At 34.3% G+C, this 26,813-nt stretch overlaps 3 protein-coding genes across 4 annotated transcripts; 2 read left to right on the top strand and 1 right to left on the bottom strand.

The window, feature by feature from the left end:
• Nucleotides 1-5,582: 5,582 nt before the first annotated feature.
• Nucleotides 5,583-6,350, top strand: LOC140840534 (uncharacterized). Its single transcript, XM_073207714.1, has 2 exons — nt 5,583-5,948; nt 6,041-6,350. The coding sequence occupies exons 1-2, from the start codon at nt 5,630-5,632 to the stop codon at nt 6,055-6,057; spliced, it is 336 nt and encodes a 111-aa protein (XP_073063815.1). The 5' UTR covers nt 5,583-5,629; the 3' UTR covers nt 6,058-6,350.
• A 12,278-nt stretch (nt 6,351-18,628) lies between these two features.
• On the top strand, nt 18,629-19,392 carry LOC140840883 (protein RGF1 INDUCIBLE TRANSCRIPTION FACTOR 1-like). The gene is made up of 3 exons (XM_073208038.1): nt 18,629-18,817; nt 18,949-19,170; nt 19,306-19,392. The coding sequence occupies exons 1-3, from the start codon at nt 18,629-18,631 to the stop codon at nt 19,390-19,392; spliced, it is 498 nt and encodes a 165-aa protein (XP_073064139.1).
• A 4,874-nt stretch (nt 19,393-24,266) lies between these two features.
• Nucleotides 24,267-25,852, bottom strand: LOC140840532 (B3 domain-containing protein Os03g0212300-like). 2 transcript variants are annotated; one of them, XM_073207712.1, is made up of 4 exons: nt 25,725-25,852; nt 25,325-25,628; nt 24,952-25,094; nt 24,267-24,872 (listed from the first exon to the last, which is right to left on the bottom strand). In XM_073207712.1, exons 1-4 carry the CDS (start codon nt 25,794-25,796, stop codon nt 24,504-24,506), a joined length of 888 nt encoding a protein of 295 aa, XP_073063813.1. In that variant the 5' UTR covers nt 25,797-25,852; the 3' UTR covers nt 24,267-24,503. The 2 variants fall into 2 exon arrangements, with proteins under 2 accessions (XP_073063813.1, XP_073063814.1); XM_073207713.1 differs by having other exon boundaries at nt 24,952-25,079.
• Nucleotides 25,853-26,813: the final 961 nt, after the last annotated feature.

The following is a 26,813-nucleotide window of genomic DNA, read 5'->3' as shown; positions in this document are numbered from 1 at the left end:
TAAAATACTTGATTTGGTAAATGAGATACTCATAATGAGTTTTAAAACACTAAATATTCGAATATGCAACGTAAGTTCACCAAGTGCTCGAATTTCCTTCTAAGATGTATTTGGATGACATGTTCAAGGACTTTTCAGCAGCTACAAAGTTTTGAAAGAGAAAAATAGGCTTGAAGCGAATATTTGAAGATTCCAGGCAATGTTCTTCGAGAGAATAGCCTCTGATAAGAACGAGTAGCATAATCTGTGAATTTACAATTTACATAGAAATATGAAGTCGGATACCCGTCGATAGTCATAGTCCAGTAGGTCGAAATAAAACGACATGCAATTCACCCTTGATAAATAATTAAAGAGATTTAGTTACTTCATTGAGTTGAATTAGTTTGACATAGCTTGAGAGAGCATGTTCAATTGGATAGGAAATCTCTTCGAAAGAATAGATCATTGTCGAACGAATTAAGTAGATTAACGAGGGGTAGGTGAACCGAGATTCTCAACAAATTCATTTCTCATTGAACTTTAATCAATCATTCTAGCTTATTTATTTCATCATTTAATCCTTGAACTATTTCATTGAGTTTTTATTTAATAATTGTAGTAGTAAACAATCATCTGAAGTATCGCAGCTAAAAATTGAATAAATGAGAATAATAATTGAGAAATACAGTCCTTAAAGGAACGATAATCATACTCTTGTACACTATATTATTACTTGATATCGTGCACTTGCGATTATTTCGAGCTTGGATATTATTAATTTTTACTAAGAATTTTACAATGAAAGATTTGCTCGATCACTAAGCATTGAACATTTTGAAGTACTTACATTTACTTGCGAAGTACCTAATTTTAATTTTAAAATACTTGATTTGGTAAATGAGATACTCATAATATGTGATATAATACTGGATATTTGAATATACAACTTAAATTCAGTCATGGTTGGTTTTTCCAACTAAGATTTATTAAAATACTTATTCATGTCATTTAAAGAAATGAATACAGTTCATTACTAATCGTGGAGTAAGAGTAAGTTGTTTGTAGATCAAAATAAGCTTGTTTGTAGATCAAAATAAGCACTTACTTTTAACAAAAATATAGTAGCATACTTGTCCCGGAGTAAAAGTAAGTTCTTTCTTTGTATACCAAAATAAATTGTTATTTTTATTTCATGAGGAGTGATGAACATGTTAGAGTAGGTGCACGTCGAGCCAAGTGTTGGCCGACTGTTCACAATGAAACTCTTTGTATAAACGATCTTTATTTTAATAATATTTCAATTTATTAATTTGGCGCATCTTTATCTTTATACCCATGCTAGTTGCATAGATAAAGTCCTTGAATATACAAATAGTAGAAAGAATATGAGATGCTCATATGATGAGTATCATGAAACTCATATTTGGAATACTGTATATTCTAAACCGTTCCTAGTCGATTCAGCCGCCACTAAGAAGGATAAAGGCCGCTCGAGTTAGAGACTAGTATCTGCGATGTGAGTACCATGTTTCATTGGTAGGGGACATTGTGATGTCCGAACATGCAGATAGGTGCTCCTTGTAGAGTGCACTGAACAACCCTCCATAAAAGGACTTTCCAAGTGGTTCTCACTTATCGAGTGGAAAAGTCCTGGTTTATGGTTGTACAGAATTAGTCCTTATGACCCGGGACAACATTGAGACTCTATGTGCTAGCGTTTCACTTTGACTTGTTTACCGACTCTTATGGGGTCATTAGGTGGCAAGGTTGGGTGTTACGGCGAAACATATAGGAGTCGATGCATTGTAGTCGGGGATTCACCGCTTACCTACGGGTATGGATATCCTATGTGTTTTTTCATGTATATGTGGGTTGAAATCTCTGATCAGAGTATGGTGGTAATTATGAAAGGGGTTTCATAGATTACACCATCGATGCAACCACAACATGACACATAGTATCGATTCATTGACAACTCTCGATAGACCAATAGTTGTCGAATCGGTCGGGATATATGAGTTGAAGGGACCGTACTGTACGCTAACCATAATTGAATGGTTCTTGCAGGCACTATCATGTGATACCTAGGGAATCACGTAAGCGATGCTGCTAGGCGTTTAACGTGATTGGTTGGGTACTATCAGACTTGAGTTCTGACGTTCTTACTATCAAGGAGTTGATAAGTAAGAATGGAGCAATTGGGGTATGCTCGAATAAGGACATGTTTAGTCCGAATCACATTGAGATGTGAACCCACGGCTAGTTGTATCAATGAACCATTGAGGGCCACACAAGTACTTGCTTAGTAAATCCCGAAGAGAAGTAAAATAGTTCAATGTGTTGAACGGCTTATAAATGTGTTTATAAGCGTTAAGAAAAATAGAAGTATGACTTCTAAGAGAGAAATACAAATTTTAATTTATGGAAGTGTTCCTAAGATTAAAATTTGGCCGAGTAAATAATGTAGTTGAAAATTGTGATTTTCATGAACATTATTGGAGACTAAATTAAATTAATTCAAGTGTTGAATTAATTAAACACTAGTGGACCTAGTAGAGTCTAAATAATTAAATTAATTCAAGTGTTGGATTAATTAAATAATATTAAGTCTAGTAGAGCTTAATTTAAATAATTATTTAACTAGTGGGACTTGAGTAAAATCAAGTAATATTTAATTAATCTCAAATGTGTTTGAGATAATAAAATTTAGTCTATGGTTTTTAATGTGTTAAAAACCATATAATATATGTGAGACATGCTAGGGTTTGCATGCTTGGGAGGTGAAAGGTTGTTGATTACTTTTTAATAAAAAAATTCCAAAGACATGCAACTTTTGAGAGACAACTTTCACAACTACCTAGGCTAGTCTCCCACTCTCACTTGGAACTCACTTGGCCGAAATCTTCTTCTAATTTTCTCTAAAATATTTTCAAGTTTTGTTCCTCATTTTGGAGAGCAAAAATCATTCTCTTTGAAAAATCTTCTTGCTTTTCTAGTGCAAAGTAAGAAGGGATTTACATAGCCAAGTGGTGGGCCTTATTCTTGAAGGGAAAAGAAGGAGCTTGTAGATTTCTTTCATCCATACAAGAGCCAAAGTGTTTACACTTGGTTGGTGCCATTCATCAACTCTAAGGGGTTGATAGGTAAATCCTAAATCATCCTATGAATGGTTTTAATTTGATTTTGTAAATATTGCACAAATTTATTAAGGGGGCCGAAAATTTTGTTCAAAAATTTATATTTTTCGCTTCCGTTGCGTTTCCGGCCTCCGTAACCGGTCCGCTTTCAAGTGGTATCCGAGCTAAGGTTACGGATTTTGTGCTATATTTACATAATATTATGTTGAGATTCGATTTCTAACCGCTTGAAATTTTATGTGCAAGAATATGAGCAAGGCCGAAAATTTTTGAAGGAAAACAAAAAAAAAAAAAATTATTTTCGGGCAGCTTGTTGCTGCCCGTGAGTTTCGGGCTGCCCGAATTATTTCGGGCAGCATGTTTGGGCAGCCTACGGGCTGCCCGGAAATTCCTGTTTTAAATAAAAAAAAATTTTTTTTTTTGTTGCCGGAATCCGGCGACGGAGCTCCGGCGACGGCGATGACGGCTAGGGTTTCCAAAAGTGTTTTGGACAATCTTAGTGTCATGGGCCTTGAGTTGTTGGGCCATTGGATGGCCAACATAATTTGTGAAATTTAAATGGGCCAAAGTATTTTTGGTGAAAAATGGTTTTTGGGCCCTTAAGTTTAAATTTACAATTGTTGCACATATTTTCTCATAAAATAAATAATTGAAGTAGGACTTTAATTATTTATAGTAAATTGTGATTTACAAGAAATTCGATTATAAATAAATTAATTTGAAAGTAAACAAAGGTGTTTGTATACTTTGTTAATTTAATTTATAATTGTGGCGGTTAGTGATTGGATCAAGATATATAATATTGGATCAATTAATTATAGTGATAATTAATTGATGGTGTATGATATGTGATATTATGCATGAAGGATGATCAAAAGCCCAAGCCCAATTTGCTAGGTGTATGCTAGGATATTTGTGTTGAATGATTGTAATAATTATCAATTTATTAAGTGGGCTTGGTTTATGGCCCGTTCCCACCCCATGAGATGTATCCCTATGTGCCATGGATATTTAATTGTAAATATTAGAATAGGGGAAGATCAAGATTGGAAGATGGTGGCCTTGGTGATTATGAAGATCGAAGACATGTAATATAGGATGCTAATGTAATAGTTTAGTTGCATTGCATCCCTTGCATTTACCCTAGGATTGGACCTAGGCCCGTGTTTGGCTCACACGGGCCATTAGTGTTGGGGCAATTGATCATCCTTGTACTGTTTTCTATTTATAATATATGCATGATATGTTATAAATAATGAGTATGTGCGTTATTATTATTATAATAACAAAGTTGCATGAATCCGGCAAACATACGATCAAACATGGCGAGCTTTTAAAATAAAATTAATGATGAGACCTTTCAAAATTAAAAACCCTCATTTTGAATAAGATTCAAAATTAATATCAAGTCCGAAAAGGGGAATTATAAATTTGTTTATAATTTCCTTGTCTTCCATCGACAATGGATGCATGATGAACGCTACCCGTACTCGGGGCTCGGCTCATATTATTGGGAGAGCCTTGAGTGCCGGAAAGCTGTGACATCCATTGACATTGTGATGTGAACTACGTGGAACTCCCATGATTTCGGCTCATATTATTGAGGGAACTCATGGCGACCGTCCATTAAGGTTCAATATCGATGGGTTAGGCTTGACACGTAAAGATGAACGACGTCATATTATTGGGTCCTAATCAAACGTGAGACAAAAGTTTACGTAGAGGGTTGCATGGCGATGCAATTGGAAACTACCTTTTAGGAATTGTGATGGCCGATATTATTCGGGATCACAATTCGCTAATTGGACCTTACGTACCTTCTGAGGAAAGTGTTTCCCGTTTTCACTAGAGGGTAGTGAAAATGTCAAAACAGTGGGAGCGATTATTTATAAAGTAAAAGTCCAAACTTTATATCTTATTAAATATTTTAAAATAGTCATTAACATTTATCTGTTTTACTTTTCAGTACAATCTTTGACATGTCATCAATTCGCAACCCGTTTTCGGTCATTCTCGAAAAACACATTCTAACCGGACCAAACTATATCACTTGGCTAAGAAATTTAAAGATTGTCCTAAACTCGGAGAAGATCGCATATACACTTACTGAGGCGCCCCCTGCTGAGGCTCCTATAGGCTGCACTCCTGAGGAATTGCAGACCTACAAGGATTGGTGCGACCATGACTTGAAGGCGAAGTGTTATATGCAGGCTTCGATGAACGATGAGCTACAAAGGCGATTCGAGGATGCTAAGAATGCTGCTGACATTCATATGCACCTCAAGGAGCTCTTCGGTGAGCAGACTCGGCCTTTGAGGCATGCCACAGTGAAGGAGCTCATCACTTTACGCATGCGAGATGGGACTTCGGTCCATGAGCATGGCCTAAAGTTGATTGGGCTCGTGGATAAACTCGTAGGCATGGATTTGATCTTGCCATCGGAGTTGACCACGGATGTGTTGCTGTTGTCATTGCCCAGCTCTTTCGATCCTTTTGTCGTGAACTTCAATATGAACAAGCTTGAGCCCAGCCTTGAAGAGTTGGTGAACATGCTTGTGACCTTTGAGTCCACGATCAAGAAGGAGAAGCCGGTTCTTTATGTGGGCTCTTCATCTGGCACGAAGACCGGTCCACCTGGGAAGGGAAAGAAGCGTTCTTTCCAGCGTACCAAGAAGAGCGAGCCCTTGAAGAGGCAGACTTCGAGTCCCGTTGTGGCAGCCGCGCCAGTGAAGGCTGAAAAGACTGTTGACATCTGTCACCACTGCAAGAAGCCTGGACATTGGAGGCGTAACTGCAGGGAATATCTTGCGCAGAAGGGTTCTGCTAAAGGTATGTTCTACATTGAAGTGAATATCTCTATTAACTCTACTTCTTGGGTATTGGATACCGGCTGTGGCTCACATCTCTGTAATGATTTGCAGGTGATGGGAAGAAGTAGGAGGCTCCGAGAGGGTGAGACCTTCCTGAGGATGGGCAATGGAGCAAGGGTTGCTGCCAAAGCCGTAGGAGATGTTTATTTATGTTTGAACAATGATTTTAATTTGGTTTTAAGAGATGTTTTGTATGTACCAGACTTGGTTAAAAACATTATTTCCATTTCTATGCTAGATATTGATGGATTTTCTTGTTTATTTAGCAAAGGTGTTTGCAATATTTACAAGAATGAATGTTTAGTTGGTACCGGTGAACTTGAAAACAATCTCTACACCTTAAAATTAAAAGATATTCCACTTAACAATGTCCAAACGATAACAACAACAAATAAGCGCAAACAAGATACTCTTAATTCGGCACAATTATGGCATGCTCGATTAGGTCATATTTCCTCAAGAAGGATGAACAAGCTAGTGGGAGTTGGCATGTTTGATATGTCTGATATAAACGCTCTCACGACTTGTGAATCCTGTCTGAAAGGAAAGATGACCAAAATTCCCTTTAAGGGCCATGCGGAGCGAGCCAAAGGGTTATTGGATTTGATCCATACCGATGTGTGCGGTCCGCTTAGCATCACCACTAAGCATGGACATGCCTACTTCATCACCTTTACCGATGACCATTCGAGGTATGGGTATGTGTATTTGATGAAATACAAGTCTGAAGCCTTTGAAAGGTTCAAAGAATTCAGAAGTGAAGTAGAGAAACAATTGGGACGAAGCATCAAGACACTTCGATCGGATCGAGGTGGTGAGTACTTGAGTGCCGAGTTCCAAGAGTATCTTAGAGAGAATGGGATTCTCTCGCAGTGGACTCCGCCCGCTACACCACAATTGAATGGTGTTTCGGAGCGTCGTAACCGGACTTTGATGGACATGGTTCGGTCTATGATGGGGTTCACGGAGTTGCCGCCATCCTTTTGGGGATATGCGCTTGAAACAGCGGCACTGTTGTTGAACAATGTCCATACAAAGGCAGTTGACAAGACTCCATATGAGATATGGATGGGTAAGCCTCCCAAGTATTCTTATCTAAGAATATGGGGGTGTCCTGCTTATGTGAAGCAGACAGTGGGAGATAAATTGGATAGTCGATCCATTTTATGCTACTTTGTGGGATATCCAAGAAATTCCATTGGATATTATTTCTATCATCCCCAAGAAACAAAAGTGTTTGTTTCTAGGAACGCAACCTTTTTGGAAAAGGAATTTCTATTAGATAGAAAAGGCGAGATGATAGAACTCGAAGAGGTTCGAGAGGCACCCACAGTTGTAGAACCCACACCCAATGAGCTAAGTGAGGAGATACAAGCTCCTAGAAGAACCGAGAGAGTCTCGAGACCACCTGTGAGGTATGGTCTGCTTCTTGAAGAGGGCCATGATGAGCCTAATCTTGGATGTGATCCAAGGACCTTCAAGGAAGCATTATCAGATGCCGATTCATCCAAATGGCTTGAAGCAATGGAATCTGAGATGAATTCCATGCATTCGAACCAAGTGTGGAATCTTGTGGATCCACCTGAGGGAACTGTTCCCATAGGGTGTAAATGGATTTACAAGAGGAAACTTGGGGCGGATGGGAAGGTATTGACCTTCAAGGCGCGATTGGTAGCAAAAGGGTATACTCAAAGACAAGGTGTTGACTATGAGGAAACCTTTTCTCCAGTTGCGATGTTCAAGTCCATTAGGATATTGCTAGCCATAGCTGCATGGTTTGACTATGAGATATGGCAGATGGATGTGAAGACAGCCTTCCTTAATGGGGATATTAAGGAAGAAATTTATATGTCTCAACCTGAAGGGTTTACATCCATCGGAAGTGAGCATATGGTATGCAAACTTCAAAGATCTATTTATGGTCTTAAGCAGGCATCGAGGAGCTGGAACCTCAGATTCGATAGTACAATCAAAGAGTTTGGTTTTACTAAGAATCCTGAGGAACCCTGTGTGTATAAGAAGGTCAGTGGGAGTGCTGTGACATTCCTTGTTCTTTATGTTGATGACATTCTACTCATTGGGAATGATGTAGGAATGTTGCAATCAACAAAGATATGGTTAGCAAGTAAGTTCTCAATGCAGGACTTGGGTGAAGCATCTTTTGTATTGGGAATACAGATCTATCGAGATAGATCAAGAAGATTGCTTGGTCTCACCCAGTCCACATACATTGATACCATCGTGAAGCGGTTCTCGATGGATGAGTCCAAGAGAGGACATCTACCAATGTGTCATGGCGTGTCCCTATCCAAGTCTATGTCTCCCAAGACTGATGCAGAGATAGCGGCGATGACACGAATTCCGTATGCTTCGGCTATTGGTAGTATCATGTATGGGATGATATCTACACGTCCTGACGTGGCATTTGCACTAAGTGTAGTGAGTAGATATCAATCCAACCCTGGTCTTCCACACTGGAAAGCTGTGAAAGACATCCTCAAGTATTTGAGAAGGACCAATAAGTTGTTCTTGGTCTATGGGGGTGGAGAACTAAAATTGGAAGGCTATACCGACTCTAGCTTCCAAAGCGATGTTGATGACTCGAAGTCAACCTCCGGATTCATATTCATGCTCAATGGTGGTGCTGTCTCTTGGAAGAGTTCCAAGCAAGACAGTACTGCGGATTCCACCACTGAGGCAGAATACATTGCTGCATCGGCTGCAGCAAAGGAGGCTGTTTGGATTAGGAATTTCGTCCAAGAGTTGGGCGTCATTCCAAATGGAGTTGCTCCTATCCCGGTGATGTGCGACAACACGGGAGCCATAGCTCAGGCGAAGGAGCCAAGGTCTCATCAGAAGTCCAAACACGTATTGAGAAAGTACCACATCCTCAGAGAGATCGTGGAAAGAGGAGATGTCGTGATTGACAAAGTCGGCTCCGCAGAAAATGTTGCTGATCCACTAACTAAGCCTTTACCAGGACCATCGTTCGAGAAGCATCGCGAATCAATGGGTCTAAAGTATATAGGTAGTTGGCTCTAGTGCAAGTGGGAGATTGTTAGAGTAGGTGCACGTCGAGCCAAGTGTTGGCCGACTGTTCACAATGAAACTCTTTGTATAAACGATCTTTATTTTAATAATATTTCAATTTATTAATTTGGCGCATCTTTATCTTTATACCCATGCTAGTTGCATAGATAAAGTCCTTGAATATACAAATAGTAGAAAGAATATGAGATGCTCATATGATGAGTATCATGAAACTCATATTTGGAATACTGTATATTCTAAACCGTTCCTAGTCGATTCAGCCGCCACTAAGAAGGATAAAGGCCGCTCGAGTTAGAGACTAGTATCTGCGATGTGAGTACCATGTTTCATTGGTAGGGGACATTGTGATGTCCGAACATGCAGATAGGTGCTCCTTGTAGAGTGCACTGAACAACCCTCCATAAAAGGACTTTCCAAGTGGTTCTCACTTATCGAGTGGAAAAGTCCTGGTTTATGGTTGTACAGAATTAGTCCTTATGACCCGGGACAACATTGAGACTCTATGTGCTAGCGTTTCACTTTGACTTGTTTACCGACTCTTATGGGGTCATTAGGTGGCAAGGTTGGGTGTTACGGCGAAACATATAGGAGTCGATGCATTGTAGTCGGGGATTCACCGCTTACCTACGGGTATGGATATCCTATGTGTTTTTTCATGTATATGTGGGTTGAAATCTCTGATCAGAGTATGGTGGTAATTATGAAAGGGGTTTCATAGATTACACCATCGATGCAACCACAACATGACACATAGTATCGATTCATTGACAACTCTCGATAGACCAATAGTTGTCGAATCGGTCGGGATATATGAGTTGAAGGGACCGTACTGTACGCTAACCATAATTGAATGGTTCTTGCAGGCACTATCATGTGATACCTAGGGAATCACGTAAGCGATGCTGCTAGGCGTTTAACGTGATTGGTTGGGTACTATCAGACTTGAGTTCTGACGTTCTTACTATCAAGGAGTTGATAAGTAAGAATGGAGCAATTGGGGTATGCTCGAATAAGGACATGTTTAGTCCGAATCACATTGAGATGTGAACCCACGGCTAGTTGTATCAATGAACCATTGAGGGCCACACAAGTACTTGCTTAGTAAATCCCGAAGAGAAGTAAAATAGTTCAATGTGTTGAACGGCTTATAAATGTGTTTATAAGCGTTAAGAAAAATAGAAGTATGACTTCTAAGAGAGAAATACAAATTTTAATTTATGGAAGTGTTCCTAAGATTAAAATTTGGCCGAGTAAATAATGTAGTTGAAAATTGTGATTTTCATGAACATTATTGGAGACTAAATTAAATTAATTCAAGTGTTGAATTAATTAAACACTAGTGGACCTAGTAGAGTCTAAATAATTAAATTAATTCAAGTGTTGGATTAATTAAATAATATTAAGTCTAGTAGAGCTTAATTTAAATAATTATTTAACTAGTGAGACTTGAGTAAAATCAAGTAATATTTAATTAATCTCAAATGTGTTTGAGATAATAAAGTTTAGTCTATGGTTTTTAATGTGTTAAAAACCATATAATATATGTGAGACATGCTAGGGTTTGCATGCTTGGGAGGTGAAAGGTTGTTGATTACTTTTTAATAAAAAAATTCCAAAGACATGCAACTTTTGAGAGACAACTTTCACAACTACCTAGGCTAGTCTCCCACTCTCACTTGGAACTCACTTGGCCGAAATCTTCTTCTAATTTTCTCTAAAATATTTTCAAGTTTTGTTCCTCATTTTGGAGAGCAAAAATCATTCTCTTTGAAAAATCTTCTTGCTTTTCTAGTGCAAAGTAAGAAGGGATTTACATAGCCAAGTGGTGGGCCTTATTCTTGAAGGGAAAAGAAGGAGCTTGTAGATTTCTTTCATCCATACAAGAGCCAAAGTGTTTACACTTGGTTGGTGCCATTCATCAACTCTAAGGGGTTGATAGGTAAATCCTAAATCATCCTATGAATGGTTTTAATTTGATTTTGTAAATATTGCACAAATTTATTAAGGGGGCCGAAAATTTTGTTCAAAAATTTATATTTTTCGCTTCCGTTGCGTTTCCGGCCTCCGTAACCGGTCCGCTTTCAGAACAATGTATTTGTTAAAATTTCAATTGTATTGAAATTTCATCATGATGAATATTAGAAATATCCAGTATTTTATTACATATTCTGAGTATCTCATTTATGAAATCAAGTATTTTAAAACTGAAATTAGGTACTTATCAAGTAAACTAAGTACTTTAAAAGTTTCATACTTAGTTGGGAATTTGATATTTTTTTTTACAAAATAGACATCACATGAGAATGATATGTCGTCCAAATGCATCTTTCGAGAAAAGACCAATAATTGATGAATTTACGTTGCATATTCGAATATCCAGTATTTTAATACCCATTATGAGTATCTCATTTATCAAATTAAGTATTTTAAAATTGAAATTAGGTATTTCGCAAATAAAAGTAAGTATTTGAAAAAATTCAATGCTTAGTTACTAATTTGTTTGTTTTTTTTACAAAATAGATATCACATGAGAAGGATATGTCGTCCAAATGCATCTTTCAAGGAAAGACCAACACTTGGTGAACTTACGTTGCATATTCGAATATCCATTATTTTAATACCCATTATGAGTATCTCATTTATCAAATCAAGTATTTTAAAATTGAAATTAGGTATTTAGCAAGTAAAAGCAAGTATTTGAAAAATTTCAATGCTTAGTTACAAATTTGTTTTTTTACAATAAAAAAATAATTAAATGAAAGGAACATGTCATCCAAATACATCTTAAATAAAAATGCGAGCATTTGGTGAACTATCATTGTATATTCGAATATTCAGTATTTTAATATTCATTCTGTAAGGCCCGAGAATTTAATTACCGTAATCTGAAATGATTTGGGTATAATTACCGTAATTTAAGATTAATCTGGAATGATTTATTGATCAATTGACATGATTGGGGTTATACAAACTTGAATTAAAAAGTCGGGCATTGTTACATTCTAATCCAAGATGTTCGGCCGAACATCTCAAAAGAGACGACCGGCACATATGCGCGAGAAAGGGCGCGCATATGCGCGAGCACTACAGTAGGTCTCGCGCATATGCGCGAGATGAAGCGCGCATATGCGCGCGGCATGCGAATTGCTAGATTGCCACTTGCCGTCTTGCATGTCACGGAGGTATATATATATATATATATATATATATATATATATATATATATATATATATATATATATATATATATATATATATATATATATATATATACACATGCAAATTGCCTCAGAATTCAAAGGGAAGAACCGAGAGATTTTAAGGAATTGGAGTTCGAGATTTTAGAATTCAATTTGCGAGAAATCCGTCCATCAGATTTTAAATCCGACTTCAGTACCGAGTTCCTATCAACGTAGGCTACAACTGGACGTAAGTTTTGCTACGTTTTGATATGCTTTGAAATTATGCTGTTGTCATAATTGAATAAGATTCATATATGATGTTCTTGTCATGTTAGACATCATAGAATCGAAGTCAGATTAAAGAACGGACTGGTTATGTAATTGTTATGATTTTCGGAGTCGATGTGACTGAGAATTCATATCAGATATGTATTGTTATTGAGATTATGACTGGTATCGATATTGATTATGAGTTCTGGTATTATATCCGTGATGTTTGGACTGACGGGATTATCGAGACAGTATTGTTATGCCGTCGAAACATCAGTTGATTGAAATTGATCAGAGTCGGTATTGATTTAGATTGTATTGATATACCGTATGTCGATTGACATTGATCAGATTGTATTGTGATTTGATATTGATCAGAACAGGTATTGAATTGAGTTGTTTATTGATATTATACCTGTTCGATATTGTTATTACCAGATTGGGAATGGACCGAGATAGAGTCGGGACTTCTTCTTCTTCTTCTTCTGAGCGAGAAGATAAATGTATAAATTAATGTTGAGTTGGGATTGCACAACTCGAGGGAGGTTTGACTCGAGTTTCCCTAAATCACATACTTTACCTTATTGCATTGATATTTTCATTAAGTTGATTGATGTACTTGTTCTCTTGATATTAGATGACAGGTATTAGACGAGTTATCTTGTGACAGAAGTGCCGGATAGTGGTGGTATCGCCACGGCACATTGCACGATGTCTCAAGACAAGATATTGGCGATAGAGCTACAGTCCTTGACGGTTAGGTCAGGACACTGGATGTTTGGTTATATCGAGTAATGGAATCTATTACGGAATTCGATATAGGAACACCATATTTGGTTATATCGAGTAAAGGGTATTGGAATTCTTCTATTACGGAATTCGATATAGGAATACCAGGGCACTGGTTATATCGAGTAATAGAGATTATGGTTCCATCCTTTACGGAATTCGATATAGGAATACCACATCTGGAAACCCGGATCCCTAGACTAGGATTGAGTCTAGTCTAAAACGTAGAGTCACGAGCTTGAGTGACAGTTATATTGATTGATATTGATTGATGTTGATTATGTTCCTGAATATGGTTCATGTCCTTTTATGTTCCTGATATTGGTACATATTTAGAATAGAAATTATTCTTGATACTGACCATGTTCCAGATGTTGGTCCATGTTTAGAATAGGAATTATTCTTGATATTGATTTATGTTCCTGATATTGTTACATGCCTAGAATAGGATTTATTCTAGATATTGAATTATGTTCCTGATTAGGGTGCATGTTTAGAATATGATTTATTCTGGTTATTGATTTATATCATGATGTTGATATAGGATATGATTTTTGTTATATGCTCTTATATGATTTATATGATTGCATGTATACATGATTTATATTGGGATATTTATATCTCACCGGAGTTATCCGGCTGTTGTCTTGTCTGTATGTGTGCATGGCAACAGGTGGGATAGGAGCGGGGTCAAGAAGAGAACGAGGCTGGACTAGATAGCGTGGAGATCCGGGCTTCAGAAGCAACTTAGGATTCAGCACTGATATGTAGTTGAACCTAGTTGGGTTATTGTAGATGACATCAAATTTGTATGTTCATGTTTAACATGTAATTTGATTTTAATTACATTACGTTTCCGCTTTGCATTTTAAAAGAAAAATTTTTAGACCCTGTTTATTATGAATGATTAAATATTCCTAAAGACGATTAAGGAATGGATTAGTGTCCGGGTCCCCACACATTCTGAGTATTTCATTTACTAAATCAAGTATTTTAAAATTGAAATTAGGTATTGACAAGTAAAAATAAGTACTTCAAAAAGTTCGATGCTTAGTTGTGGATTTGTTTTTCTTTTAAAAATAAAAAGATATTTAAATGAAATGTGCATGTCATCCAAATGCATCTTAGATGAAAATGAGAGCATTTGGTGAACTTACATTGCCTACTAGAATATCTAGTATTTTATTAACTTTTATGAGTATCTCAATTACCAAATCAAGTATTTTAAAACTGAAATTAGATATTTCGCAAATAAAACTAAGTACTTGAAAAAGTTCAATGCATAATTGCGAAATTGTTTTTTTAAAAATAAAAAATAATTAAATGAAATGAACATGTCATCCAAATGGATCTTGGATGGAAATACGAGCACTTGGTGAACTTGAATTGCATATTCGAATATCCAGTATTTTAATACTTATTCGGAGTATCTCATTTACCAAATCAAGTATTTTAAAACTGAAATTAGGTATTTCGCAAGTAAAACTAAGTACTTGAAAATGTTCAATGCTTAGTTGCGAATTTATGTTTTTAAAAATAAAAAAAATAATTAAATGAAATGAACATGTCATCCAAATAGATCTTGGATGGAAATACGAGCACTTGGTGAACTTGCGTTACATTTTCGAATATTCAGTATTTTAATACCAATTTTGAGTATGTCATTTACTAAATCAAGTATTTTAAAATTGAAATTTAGTATTTCCAAGTAAAACAAAGTATTTCAAAAAGCTCAATGCTTAGTTGTGATTTTTTTTTAAATAAAAAAATATTTTAATTCAATGTACATGTCATCCAAATGTATTTGTGAATTATGAGTGGAAAGAGAATGACTAACAAAAATAAGAATTTAAATAGTTTTTTATTAGTTAAAAAGGGTAAAAAGGTAAAAATACTTGAAACAAATAGTAAAAACTAAGTTGATCTTGTGTCAGGTACTAAAATACAAAAAAAAAACTTGAGGGTACTGATTCTTAAATAAATCATTGGCAGATGCATTTTTCTCCAAATTCCCGTTTAATGGGCATTTAATTATCTTAATTAGTAATGATTGATATGTAAGTTAATAAGGCATAGTTTGGTACACATGATAGGATAAATGTGTGATATATAATATAAGGATAAGTTAAGGATAAATAAGATGTAGGATATTATATTTAATGTTTGGTATGATTTTAATAAGAGTGATTAAATTTATATATTAGATTGTAATGACAAAATTAACCTTATCATAATAAATTTTATAATTTCAAAGTTGTTGCTTGAGTTAATATTTTTTATCTGTTCATGTGCCGATAGTACTTTCATGATTTATTTAATTTTACTTAATTTTATATATTATATAATATGATAATTGAGACCTTGATTTTGTGAGTCAAGTCAAATATCAATTTTTAAGGTTAATCGAGTGATACTAATAATTTTATTGAGATTTATAAAAATTATTTATATAATTACCATAATATATAATATATAAAAATAAATAAAATATTTATTTGATTTTAATTTATACCTACTAGCATAGATTTATAAAAAATCATTTATAAAATTAAGGGTAATTAAGTCATTTGTAGTGCATTTTATCATTAAATTAAAATTATCACACCTTCTATTAGGGATATTTTATCCTTCTAAAAAATTATTTATCAAGGGCCCATGATATTATCATGAGCTTTTTAAAAATGTACCAAACATGGGATAAAGAGGATTATTTATCAATCTCTCTCTTATCCCATGTACCAAACTATGCCTTAATACATATAATTAATTGATTATAAACTTAAAGTAATTCAAATTATGTTTGCAATGGTGTAAAATTTGTATAGTTGCTTTTGTGAGATTTCTTTAAAGACTCCACTTAAACTTTCATGGATATTGCACAAAAACTCATATGAGATAGTCTTACGAGTTAATTTTGTGAGAGGAATCCAACTCGATCTAATTCATGAAAAATATTAATTTTTATATTAAAAATATTATTTTTCACTTCAAGAATGAATCAAATTGATTCGTCTTGTGAAAATAAAAACTTTGCAAAATTGTCTTCGGCTCTTGCATGCTTCATTTATTTCTTCTCGTTTATGCGAAATTCCTTCCAGCCAGAGGCGGAGACACATGCCTTTGTAGCCCGGGTGGCCCAATTTTTTTTTAAAAAAATTATATATAAATTTTGTATAATTTTGGAATAATATGATATTAGCCCGTGTACTCAATTTAAAATATTAAAAGATTCTAGAGTTTAAAATTCTAGCCTGGACATAGCCATATTTCTGGCTCCGCCACTGCTTCCAGCCAGCTCATTCTGAAAGTACTCAGTTGAATTGATCGGAGTTCAGATCTGTTGACATGATTTTTGTATCAACTCAGTTGCAAGGCAAAAACTTGTGTGAGACGGTCTCACGGGTCGTATTTTGTGATACAGGTATCTTATTTTGGTTATCCATGAAAAAATATTATTTTTTACGCTAAGAGTATTAATTTTTTATTGTGAATATCAGTAGGGTTGACTCGTCTCACGGATTAAGATCCGTGAGACGGTCTCACATGATACTCACTCAAGTTACAATTAGTCCGCTTCAAGTTCATGCAATATAAATAAATACATATATGCTTCGAACTTATCAAAGTATGCTTCTGATCGCAAAGTCCTAAGAAATATACTTCGAGTGGTGTATTATTGAATCAATTAACATCTCCCAAGGTCTCTAACAAAAATTGGCTCGTCTCCGGAAAGCTCCCAGCGTGACGTAGTCCCAGTGTGAGTGAAACGACGTCACCCGCACTTGTCCCCAACTTTATAAGCGTAGATTCAATGCCACCATTTTAAGGGATGATTACTGTGGATGATTTACTTAATGATCCTTAATAAATATAATTAATTAAATATCAAGCCCGACTTTAGTGGGCTGAATAATTAAATTTTTTGAAGGAAAATAAATAATTAAATTTTATGTATAACCCATCATTGTTATTTTATTTATTCTTTGTATGTCAAAACCACTAAGTGAGTATTATTTAGATGATTCTTTAACTTTTGTTCAGGGACGGATTTAGTGTAGGGCGAACGGGGGCCACGACCCTCCAAAAATTGTAAAAAAATTTTTAGCGACGGTTGTGACGAAAACTGTCGCCAAATCAGCGACGGTTTTATCAACAACCGTCGCTATATGGCAGCCACGGCCCCCCCAAAAAAATTTTAAAAAATTTTTTTAGCGACGGTTTTTGTAAAAACCGTCGCAAAATATAGCGACGGTTTTTGAGAAAACCGTCGCAAAATATACTAAGCGGCCCCCCTAATCCCAAAATCCTAGATCCGCCCCTGCTTTTGTTCACCTTTATTATTTGATTACATCATGAAAATTTTGTAAAACATCACTAATAAAATAAAATAGAAATTGAATTCAACATGTTTGAGGCCCAATATTTTAAGTTTGGGTCAATCCAAAAAATTCTCAAGTAAAATGGATGATTAATCCACAATCTGGGAATTTGGCGGCGTTATTTTCTTTTCGATGATAAATCCTTTGAAATTTTATTGAATAATTGTCTTGTGTCCGACTTTTGTGCTTGTCGGATATGCACTTGAAGTAGATGTCAAGCCATGTTCAATTTATTACTGGAATGATAATAATCTTAATTCATTATTTGATTGAATTGACGATAAATATTACAAAAGACCTTAATATGATATCTTATTTTTTATTGTGATATTTTATATCTCAATATATATCTCAATCTTACATTTTTTTACAAGTGTCATTAAAACATGTAAATAATTGTCATTTTTCTTATGGTACTTTTCCAATGAAAATAGATATTTAGATTTTTATAATTTTTTTTAAATATAATTTGATTAGATTGACTTATTTCAATTTTATTCATAAAAAGAGAAATTAATGAAAAATTAAGAAGAATGAAATAACTTTAAAATTAATGACAAGAGACCTACTCTTAATAAAAATAACTTTGAAACTTTAATGTGACAAATTTAATTAACTCAACTTATCAATTAATTAAGTTAGTTTTTTTTGGATAATTTAAAAGTTACCTTGTTAATAAAGTTGCATGCTATCGAATAAACGATAAACTCTGAAATCAGATTTAATTTCTTGCAGATCAATCCAATTTATTAAGTTTCCTTTTATAACTCTACATACATACATATCCCTTAAAAATCTAGTTTCTTGATTTTCTCTTTCATAAATTTGAGATTTCTGATTATCAGATATCGCTTCCTAATCCAACTAGGATACAACAACATCCACACTATAAATATACGGCCATTGCACAACAATTTGCATATCATATCTAACAGAGAGCGTACAAGAAAACTAAAGAAGCTTTGATAATGGCGGTCGATTCTCTCGAGTTCCCTTCATGGTTGAAGAACTGCACGCAGACCGGGTTCTACGAAGAAAGATGTGAGAAACATACGAGGAAATACAAAACCATCTATTGTAGGAGTTGCAATGGAACCCTAGAATGCGAGATATGCTGGAAAGATTCGACAGAGCATCATGACCACGAATTCTTGCAAGTGAGTAATCCATTCCCGTGCAATATTTTGAGGGAATGTTAGACTTCTCGACGTCTCGGTTTTGTTTTTTTATTTCTGTTTTCTTGATTCTAATCTTTCGAATGGATTTGTTCTCGTGTTTAATTCCGTAGGTTTATATAGCTTCACGGAGGACGTCGGTGGAGATCGGAGACATAAGCCGTGTGTGGGATGCGTCGAATATTCAAATGTATAAAATCAATTATAAACAAGTCGTGTACTTGAATCCGAACCAGAAAGGGCGAGAGGAGAAAAATGAACAAACCCCCAAGTGTCAAAGTTGCAGACGAAAGTTGATGGGTTCGGAGTACAGGTTTTGCTCCATTGCTTGCAAGGTACGTACGTATTTTCATGCAATATATATATTATATAATAATAATAATATTATTATTATTATTATTATTATTATGATCAGCTAAAAACAAAAACTTTTAAAAATAATATTGAAACTGAACTTCTGATTATTGCAGATGAGGGGCATAGGGTTTTCCTATCGAGTGAGGAGAAGAAAAGCTAGGTTTCCTCAGAGGGCTCCATTGTCTTCGATCGATTACTAACAATAGGGTTTAATTTCTGTCAAGTTATTAATTGTTAAGGGAATATTTTTTCACTTTTCTCTAAAGTTTTTGATCAGAAATTATTCATAAGATATCATATATATATATAGTAATCATGTTCTTAGATATTATTCATTAATCCATTACAATGACAAATCAAATAAAAAATCCATCAAGAAATCTGGTGTTTTCTTTCTTTTCTTCTTCTTCTTCAATGATTGCAATAAAGGGAGTTTGAGAGTTTTAGATATCTCTTGGGGGTTATCGGGTCTTGAAATTCTTGGATTTAACTTGGTGAAATTATATCTTTTTTTTTTTTGCTTTTTTTATTTATTTATTCTTTTTCTTAATTGATGAACGAATCCCTATATTTAAATATTTTGTGGACGGTCTCTTGAATCACAAATTAAGTGCATAAAGTTTTGAAAAATTTATAAATATTCAAGTATACAACTGATGTATATATAAAACAAGTTAAAACTCCGAATTCTCTAAAATTACTAATTAAAAAACAATTATAAACCACTATTTTTTTTCCATGTTAACAAAACCAAACAACAACTGTCGTTCGAATTTCAAACCCACGATTTAGTTATCACATAAGCAATCAAATATTCTGCCGGCTGTCAAGAAGTTGTCATATTAAGAACTTCAAATACCGTTACTTATTCATTATTAATTTCTTCGTTTGGTAGACAAATATATATTAAAGAAAATATTTTATCTTGTTTACACGTTTCTTGAGGAGGTGAATACAAAAAAACTCATCTAAAAAATACGTACACATATATATTGTTCTTGAATTATTTCATTTTTTCGAGATCTGTAATAGAATTTTGAATTGTTGAAAAATTATTGATGATTCATAATATAAACAATTTTTTTTCCCATAAAAAATCGAAGCGGAAAGAGCACATGTATTTCGTATCCTAATCGAAAAAAACAAAGGGCTACAATATTATTAATTACCCAAAATCCTTGTCTGAAGTAAATCTTTTATTTATCGCTGTTCGTCAAATGTTGTCTCTTAGCCTTCAAAGAAATGAAGGGTTCAGAACAAATTTTATTTTTATTCCTTAAATAAAATTTGTTGTTTAATTTTTTTATATTCTTAAATATTTATTATTTAAAATAAAATTTAAAATGCATAAAAAACTTAAAATTTATCTAAAAATATACCTATATATATTCACACTTTTTTTTACATTTTTTATACGCTTAACTCTGGTCGACCATTTTTGTCATGGTTTTGCTCGAATCAAAACTTTTTCCTCACGTTTTACGTTTAAGTTACATTTTTCACGTTTTTTAGAACATTGAGAACAATAGAACATGATAAAACAAGAATATTTTAAAAAGGAATTGTCTTCTGTTTTTTATGTATATTTCTCATTTTATACTGCGACTTCTGTATATTCTTAATGTTTTTTTTTAAGTACCCTTAAATGTTTGGATATATTTTCTTTGGGCAATTTTAGAGAAAAACCAAAAAACAAAAAAAAAATTGTGACACGTACGTGGACCAATGGATTAATTAGACAACGACAACATGGTTTTTACGTGTCACAAGTTGGCTAAAACTCCGCTGATATTAGTGCGGACTCATGTGGAGCACTTACGTTAGAGTAGGTTTTTTTGACAAGTGAGTTTCATGTGAGACCGTCTCACGGATCATGACGGTCTCAACCCTATCATATTCATAATAAAAAGTAATACTTTTAGCATAAAAATTAATACTTTTTCATGTGTGACCCAAATAAGAGATCTGTCTCACAAATACGACTTGTGAGACCGTCTCACACAAGTTTTTGTCTTTTTTGAGAGGGTCTCACGAATCTTTATCTGTGACACAGGTCAATCTTACCGATATTTACAATAAAAAATAATACTCTAAGTATAAAAAATAATATTTTTTAATGGATGACCCAAGTAATAGACATGTTTCACAAAATACGACCTGTGAAACCGTCTCACACAAGTTTTTGCCCCTACCGTTATTGCATTCGTACTGCATTTTATTTTGTTTTGTTAGTTATTTAATTATCTTAATTACTAATGATTGATATGTAAGTTAATATTACTACATATAAATAATTGAATTATAAACTTAAAAGTAATTTAAATTATGTTTGCAATTGTGTAAATTTTGCGTAGTTTGCTTTTGTGAGATTTCTTTAAAGACACCACTTTCTCATGTATATTATATAAAAACTCAAATGAAATAGTCTTACTAGTTAATTTTGTGAGAAAAATCCCCAACTCGACATAATTCATGAAAACTATTACTTTTTATGTTATAAATATTAATTTTAACATTAAATATGAATCAAATTGATCTGTTTCACGAAAATAAATTTCTTTAATTATCTAACAAGAGACCTATTCGTATATTTATATACAAGTCTAGCAAAATTGATTATAACAAGCAGGGTATTAAAATTATATTTACATGTAAAAAAAAACAGTTTTCAATTATCTATTTAATAGTTAATAGATAATATTTAAAATTATATTTACATGTAAAAAAAAACAGTTTTCAATTATCTATTTAATAGTTAATAGATAATATTTAAAATTATATATTATACAGGTAAAAAAACACAGTTTTCCATTATCTATCTGTTATAGATCGAGTTGAAGTATTGACAAAATATTTATTGCGACAGAATTTCACGGAATTTAATTAAGTTAATAGCAGTCTTACAATGTACGATATTATTCTCTGACCATATATAGGAATGAAGACAGTTCTATTTTTTTAAAAAAAAAGTCAGGATAATTCAAATTTTAATGAAAAGGAGGAATTGACATTTGACGATTTTTTAAATACAAAAAATTTTGTGAGACGGTCTCATAGATCAATTTTGTGGGTCGACCTGTATGGTGGACCTATCTCACAGATAAATATTCGTGAGACTGTCTCAGAAGAGACCTACTTATTTTTAAATATGGTTTCGATATAGTTATAAGTCAAATCGGTTTATAGTGAAAAATAAATAAAATAACTACGTGATTAGAGATAATGAAATTAATTGAATTTAATTATTTAACATATATACAAAATATTATGAATATTTAATTACATTGTTAATTATTTAAAAAATAAAATAGGTTTAAATTTAATTCATGAAGTGGTTTAATTTATATAAATGAACTTGTATCTATATTTCAGGGTCTTAAAACTCTAGGGCTGCGTTTGGTTGCAGGATAAAATAAACTAATGATTAGCATGTAAATGATAAAGAAAATAATTGTTGTAGAGATGTAATATATGGTAGTATGTTTGGTAAGATTTTTAAAAATAGGATAATTTTGAAATTTTTTATGAAATGACAAAATTGACCTTCCTCTTTTATTTTTCTTCTTCCACTCCGACGACGGTGGTCCCACGGTCCGATGGTGGTCCGACGGCGGTCCGGCGACCACTTTCCGGCAACGGCGGTGAGTCGACAGTGGTTCGGTGACGGCTGTGAGGTGGCGTCCGGCGAGGGCGGCAGCGGCGGCGAGTGTCCGGCGGCGGTCCGGCGAGGGCGACGGCGGAGGCGGCGGTCCGACGGTGACGACGGTCGGCAGCCGAGGAGGTTCAATAGCGATGAAAGAAGAAGGGTAAAATTGGAAAGAGAGTAGGGATAAAGGAGGGATTAATAATCCTATGGAGAAAGGATGTATTATTTAATCACACGTAATACCACCTAATCACTTATAGGAGGGATTGAGCTGGATAAATAAAAATCGTACCAAACATAGGATAAAGTGTGATAAAAAATTTAATCCTTCCTAATCCGGCCTACCAAACGCAGCCTAGATTGATTCCCGGTGCTACTTACAAATTCAAATGTCCACGTCGATTTCTATTTCTTATTTCTTCGGATAATATTCTGACATAGAGAAGCATATACTATTTTGCGACTTAAAATTCAAAATTTATGGTAATAAAAAAAAGAAAAGGAAATGATTGGTAGAATATTTTTTGGAAAATAAATAGTAATAACTAATTTATGATGGAAAGTAGAATGTATATTTTCGGAAATGTGTAGATTATAAAAGTTATTTGTGATCTAAAATTGTAATTTAATTTCGAAAAACAAAAGAAAGTTGGAAAAACAAAAAAGAATGTTACAATATTTATTTTGTCTCATAATTAAAATTCTATCACTTTTTTATGTTACTTTATGTAATTTATGTACTATTTAATTGTATGTTAGATCTAACTAGTATATTACTTTATTTAATTTAATTCTTATCATTAATGTATATTCTTTGTAACAATTTTCAACAAAAAAATTTAACAGAGGTCTAAAAATAATTTTGCATAGTTTGACCAAAGTTAAGTAATACATATATTAATTTTTTATAAATTTTAATAGCAGTCTATTTTTAACGACCATATAAATAAAAACTCGCTAAAGTTAATAAATCTGCCGCTAAATTAGAGACGGATTTTCACAAACTGTGTCAACGACGACCGATATAGAGACGGTGGTTAAAACTGGGTTACACGACGATTTTAGCAACAGATTTGACCGTCGCAACTCTGTTTGTTTTTTTTTTTACTGAAAATTTCCTTGTTTTGATCCTCTATTATTGTCACCAATTAAATTTATCGAAAATGAAAATACTTTCCTTTCTTCCTTTCAAGAATTTAGGTGGAATTTGATTGTTCTTGACAGATTGTTATTGGATTTCAGAAAAATTATCCTTTCTACGAATTACTTTGCGTCACATTTGGTCTGTCTAGCGGGATTGATCGTAGCATACACAAAAACAATTTACGTCAAAAAAATTGTAGCAGTCATGATCACATCACACACACATGCTCTGTTTATCTAGTTATTAGTGAAAAAGCGAGGCCAAAGAAAATTCCAGAACCATAGTTACCACAAACAAGAAATTTACTGATCAAATCTGGCTCTGTTTCTCAAGTTCTCCATTGCTTTTTCCCACCTATCAGAGGAATAAAATGGTACCAATAATACTCGTTCGTAATTAAAATCCCAGCGCAGTTACAACAGTTCAATTTATACTACAGATCCTGGCTAAATAGCAACATAAAAGAGTTTATCAAAGTTCAAGACTTTGACCCCTCTGCCAAGTTCGAAACCGCTACAAAATCAAAAGAAAATGCATTCCTCTTTACATGGCAAGGCAGTTAAGTCATAAGGCATACAAAGTTTCGAAGGTGTCCCCTTTCGGCCCCGGGGCTGGAAAAGTTTTCCTCCCTTTGTCCCGTTATTCAGCACCTTGGCTTTCACTAAGCTTCCACCAGGCACTTCACATTCAAGGAGAACCGTGCTTCCAATAGCAACCTTGTTGCCTACTAGAAAATCATTCCACCCGGCCGTCAGTGCAAACCGGTATCCCCCTCCCTGCCGGGAAGAGGATGTAATCTGAACAGGCCACAGCCTCGATTTTGAGTCCTGCAAATGTATCGTTCTATCTCCAGCGATTCCGGCCGACAGCACAAAAGCTTTGGAGATGTCCTGTTGTGGTCAAGACAAATAACGTTTTGAGTAACTGATCAAATGAGGACTGAAACTTGGGAAATGACGGGATATTAACCAGTCTGGTTGAGTGTTGCTGATCCAATTTCTTGGAATAACGTTGGATCTCGTCATCATCAGATTCATCTTGAGGATCAGTCCCATCTTCATTCTCGATTTTTACCTTTACATCCAAATCTTTTGCCACTGGAGCACAATTTACTGCAAATCAACAGAAAAATCCACATGAATTTGGCTACTTGATGCTTTTTTTAACATAAAATTGATTTCTTTTCTTTCTTACAGTTACAGTTGGGGGCTAAGCCCTATATGCCTCCAATTGAATCGTGTGAAACAGGAACATATACAGATAAGCCCTAATCAAAACAATTGGGAAGCAAACCGCGGGCATATTTATTAATTCGTGCAAGCGTAATCTTAACCAAACTCACCAGCTTCCTCAGGATCGGAATCTTCGACCGGATAATTAACGGATGTAAATTCCCTTTCACAGCCACTTATTCCATATACCGAAACATCAAATATGGCGCTCCCGCAGTACCGGAACACCACAAATTCTCCAATTGCAAGCCCTAAATCTTCACAAAACTTCGCCCAGCCTCCGGAAAAGTAGTAATTTTGATACTCCTGTTTCTCCAATTTCACTTCCCACATTTTCCCAGAACTAGTTCTGAGTTGGGCGAGGAACTGGGGTAAAATCTCTCCCCATTTCTTCACGAAAGCAGGCGGCAACCGCTGCGGGCATGGAATCGATAAAATTCAGTTAAATTCAAATCATCCTTACAAAAATCACTAGCAATTACTCAGCCATAGAAAGATTTAAACACTTACGAGTTGGCGGCTGAAGTCTTCGTTGATCAAAACCTTGAAAAAAGAGGGCACGGGTTTTGGGTTTTTGCCCATTATTCTTACTTGTACAGTTACAGAATCCAAGGCCCCCTTTAAATCGAAATCCGTGACCATATCTATCGACTATTTTAATTTTTTAATTATAAATTTAATAAATTATTATTATTATTATTATTAGACATAGATTTATAATAGTTAAGTTGAATAATAAAAATTTATAAATATAGAAAATGAAAAGTAAATAATGCGTGAAAATGACTATTCTAATCTAAAATAGATGGAATGATTAATTTCATAAAGGTAAAAACTTGTGTGAGACGATTTCACATGTCGTATTTTGCGAGACAGATCTCTTATTTGATTCATCCAGGAAAAAATATTACTTTTTATGTTAAATATATTACTTTTTATTGTGAATATCGGTAGGGTTGACCTGTCTCACAAATAAAGATTCGTGAGATCGTGTCACAAGAGACACACTCTTCCATAAATATGAGAATGACCGTTCACATTATCATTCGATGTCATACAATAATGAGTACAAGGAATGAGATGTGGACGTTCATATCATTCTCACCTCATTCATTTTTATCAAGCATGTCCTTAGTCTCACGTACATATAATAATTCAATCTTGTAAGAGCTTTACTTTAGGGATATATTGAAATAAGGGTAAAAGATTGAAGCTTCCATGTAGGGATGTTTTTTTACAAAAAAAATTAAAAAAAAAAGGATATTTTGAAAAAAGAGGGTTCTCACTAGCTCAATTGGTCTCACATTAGTTGAATAAAGAATGGAGGAAAATATTTGTCCACAAAACGACCGTGTGGCATTTCTGTATGTTGGTCAAGGGAATGCACAAAATCTTGGGCCATAAGTTTTGCAATTTTTTTTAAAACGAACCATAAATGCCTATGCATCTTGGCACAACTCAGCCTGTTTGATTTTATTTGTTCAAAGAACCACTGAAAATTGGGTCCAACAAAATGTTAAAGGGAGGAAAACATATATGTATAGTTTGAGAAAATTATTAAATCTTCAAGTCCTATCAAAAATTTATTCGTAATGAATT

This window comes from Primulina eburnea, chromosome 9, assembly GCF_022965805.1.
Source record: "Primulina eburnea isolate SZY01 chromosome 9, ASM2296580v1, whole genome shotgun sequence".
NCBI lineage: Eukaryota > Viridiplantae > Streptophyta > Magnoliopsida > Lamiales > Gesneriaceae > Primulina > Primulina eburnea.
The sequence above is the reverse complement of the archived record's forward strand: the minus strand, read 5'-3'. Positions and strand labels throughout refer to the sequence as shown.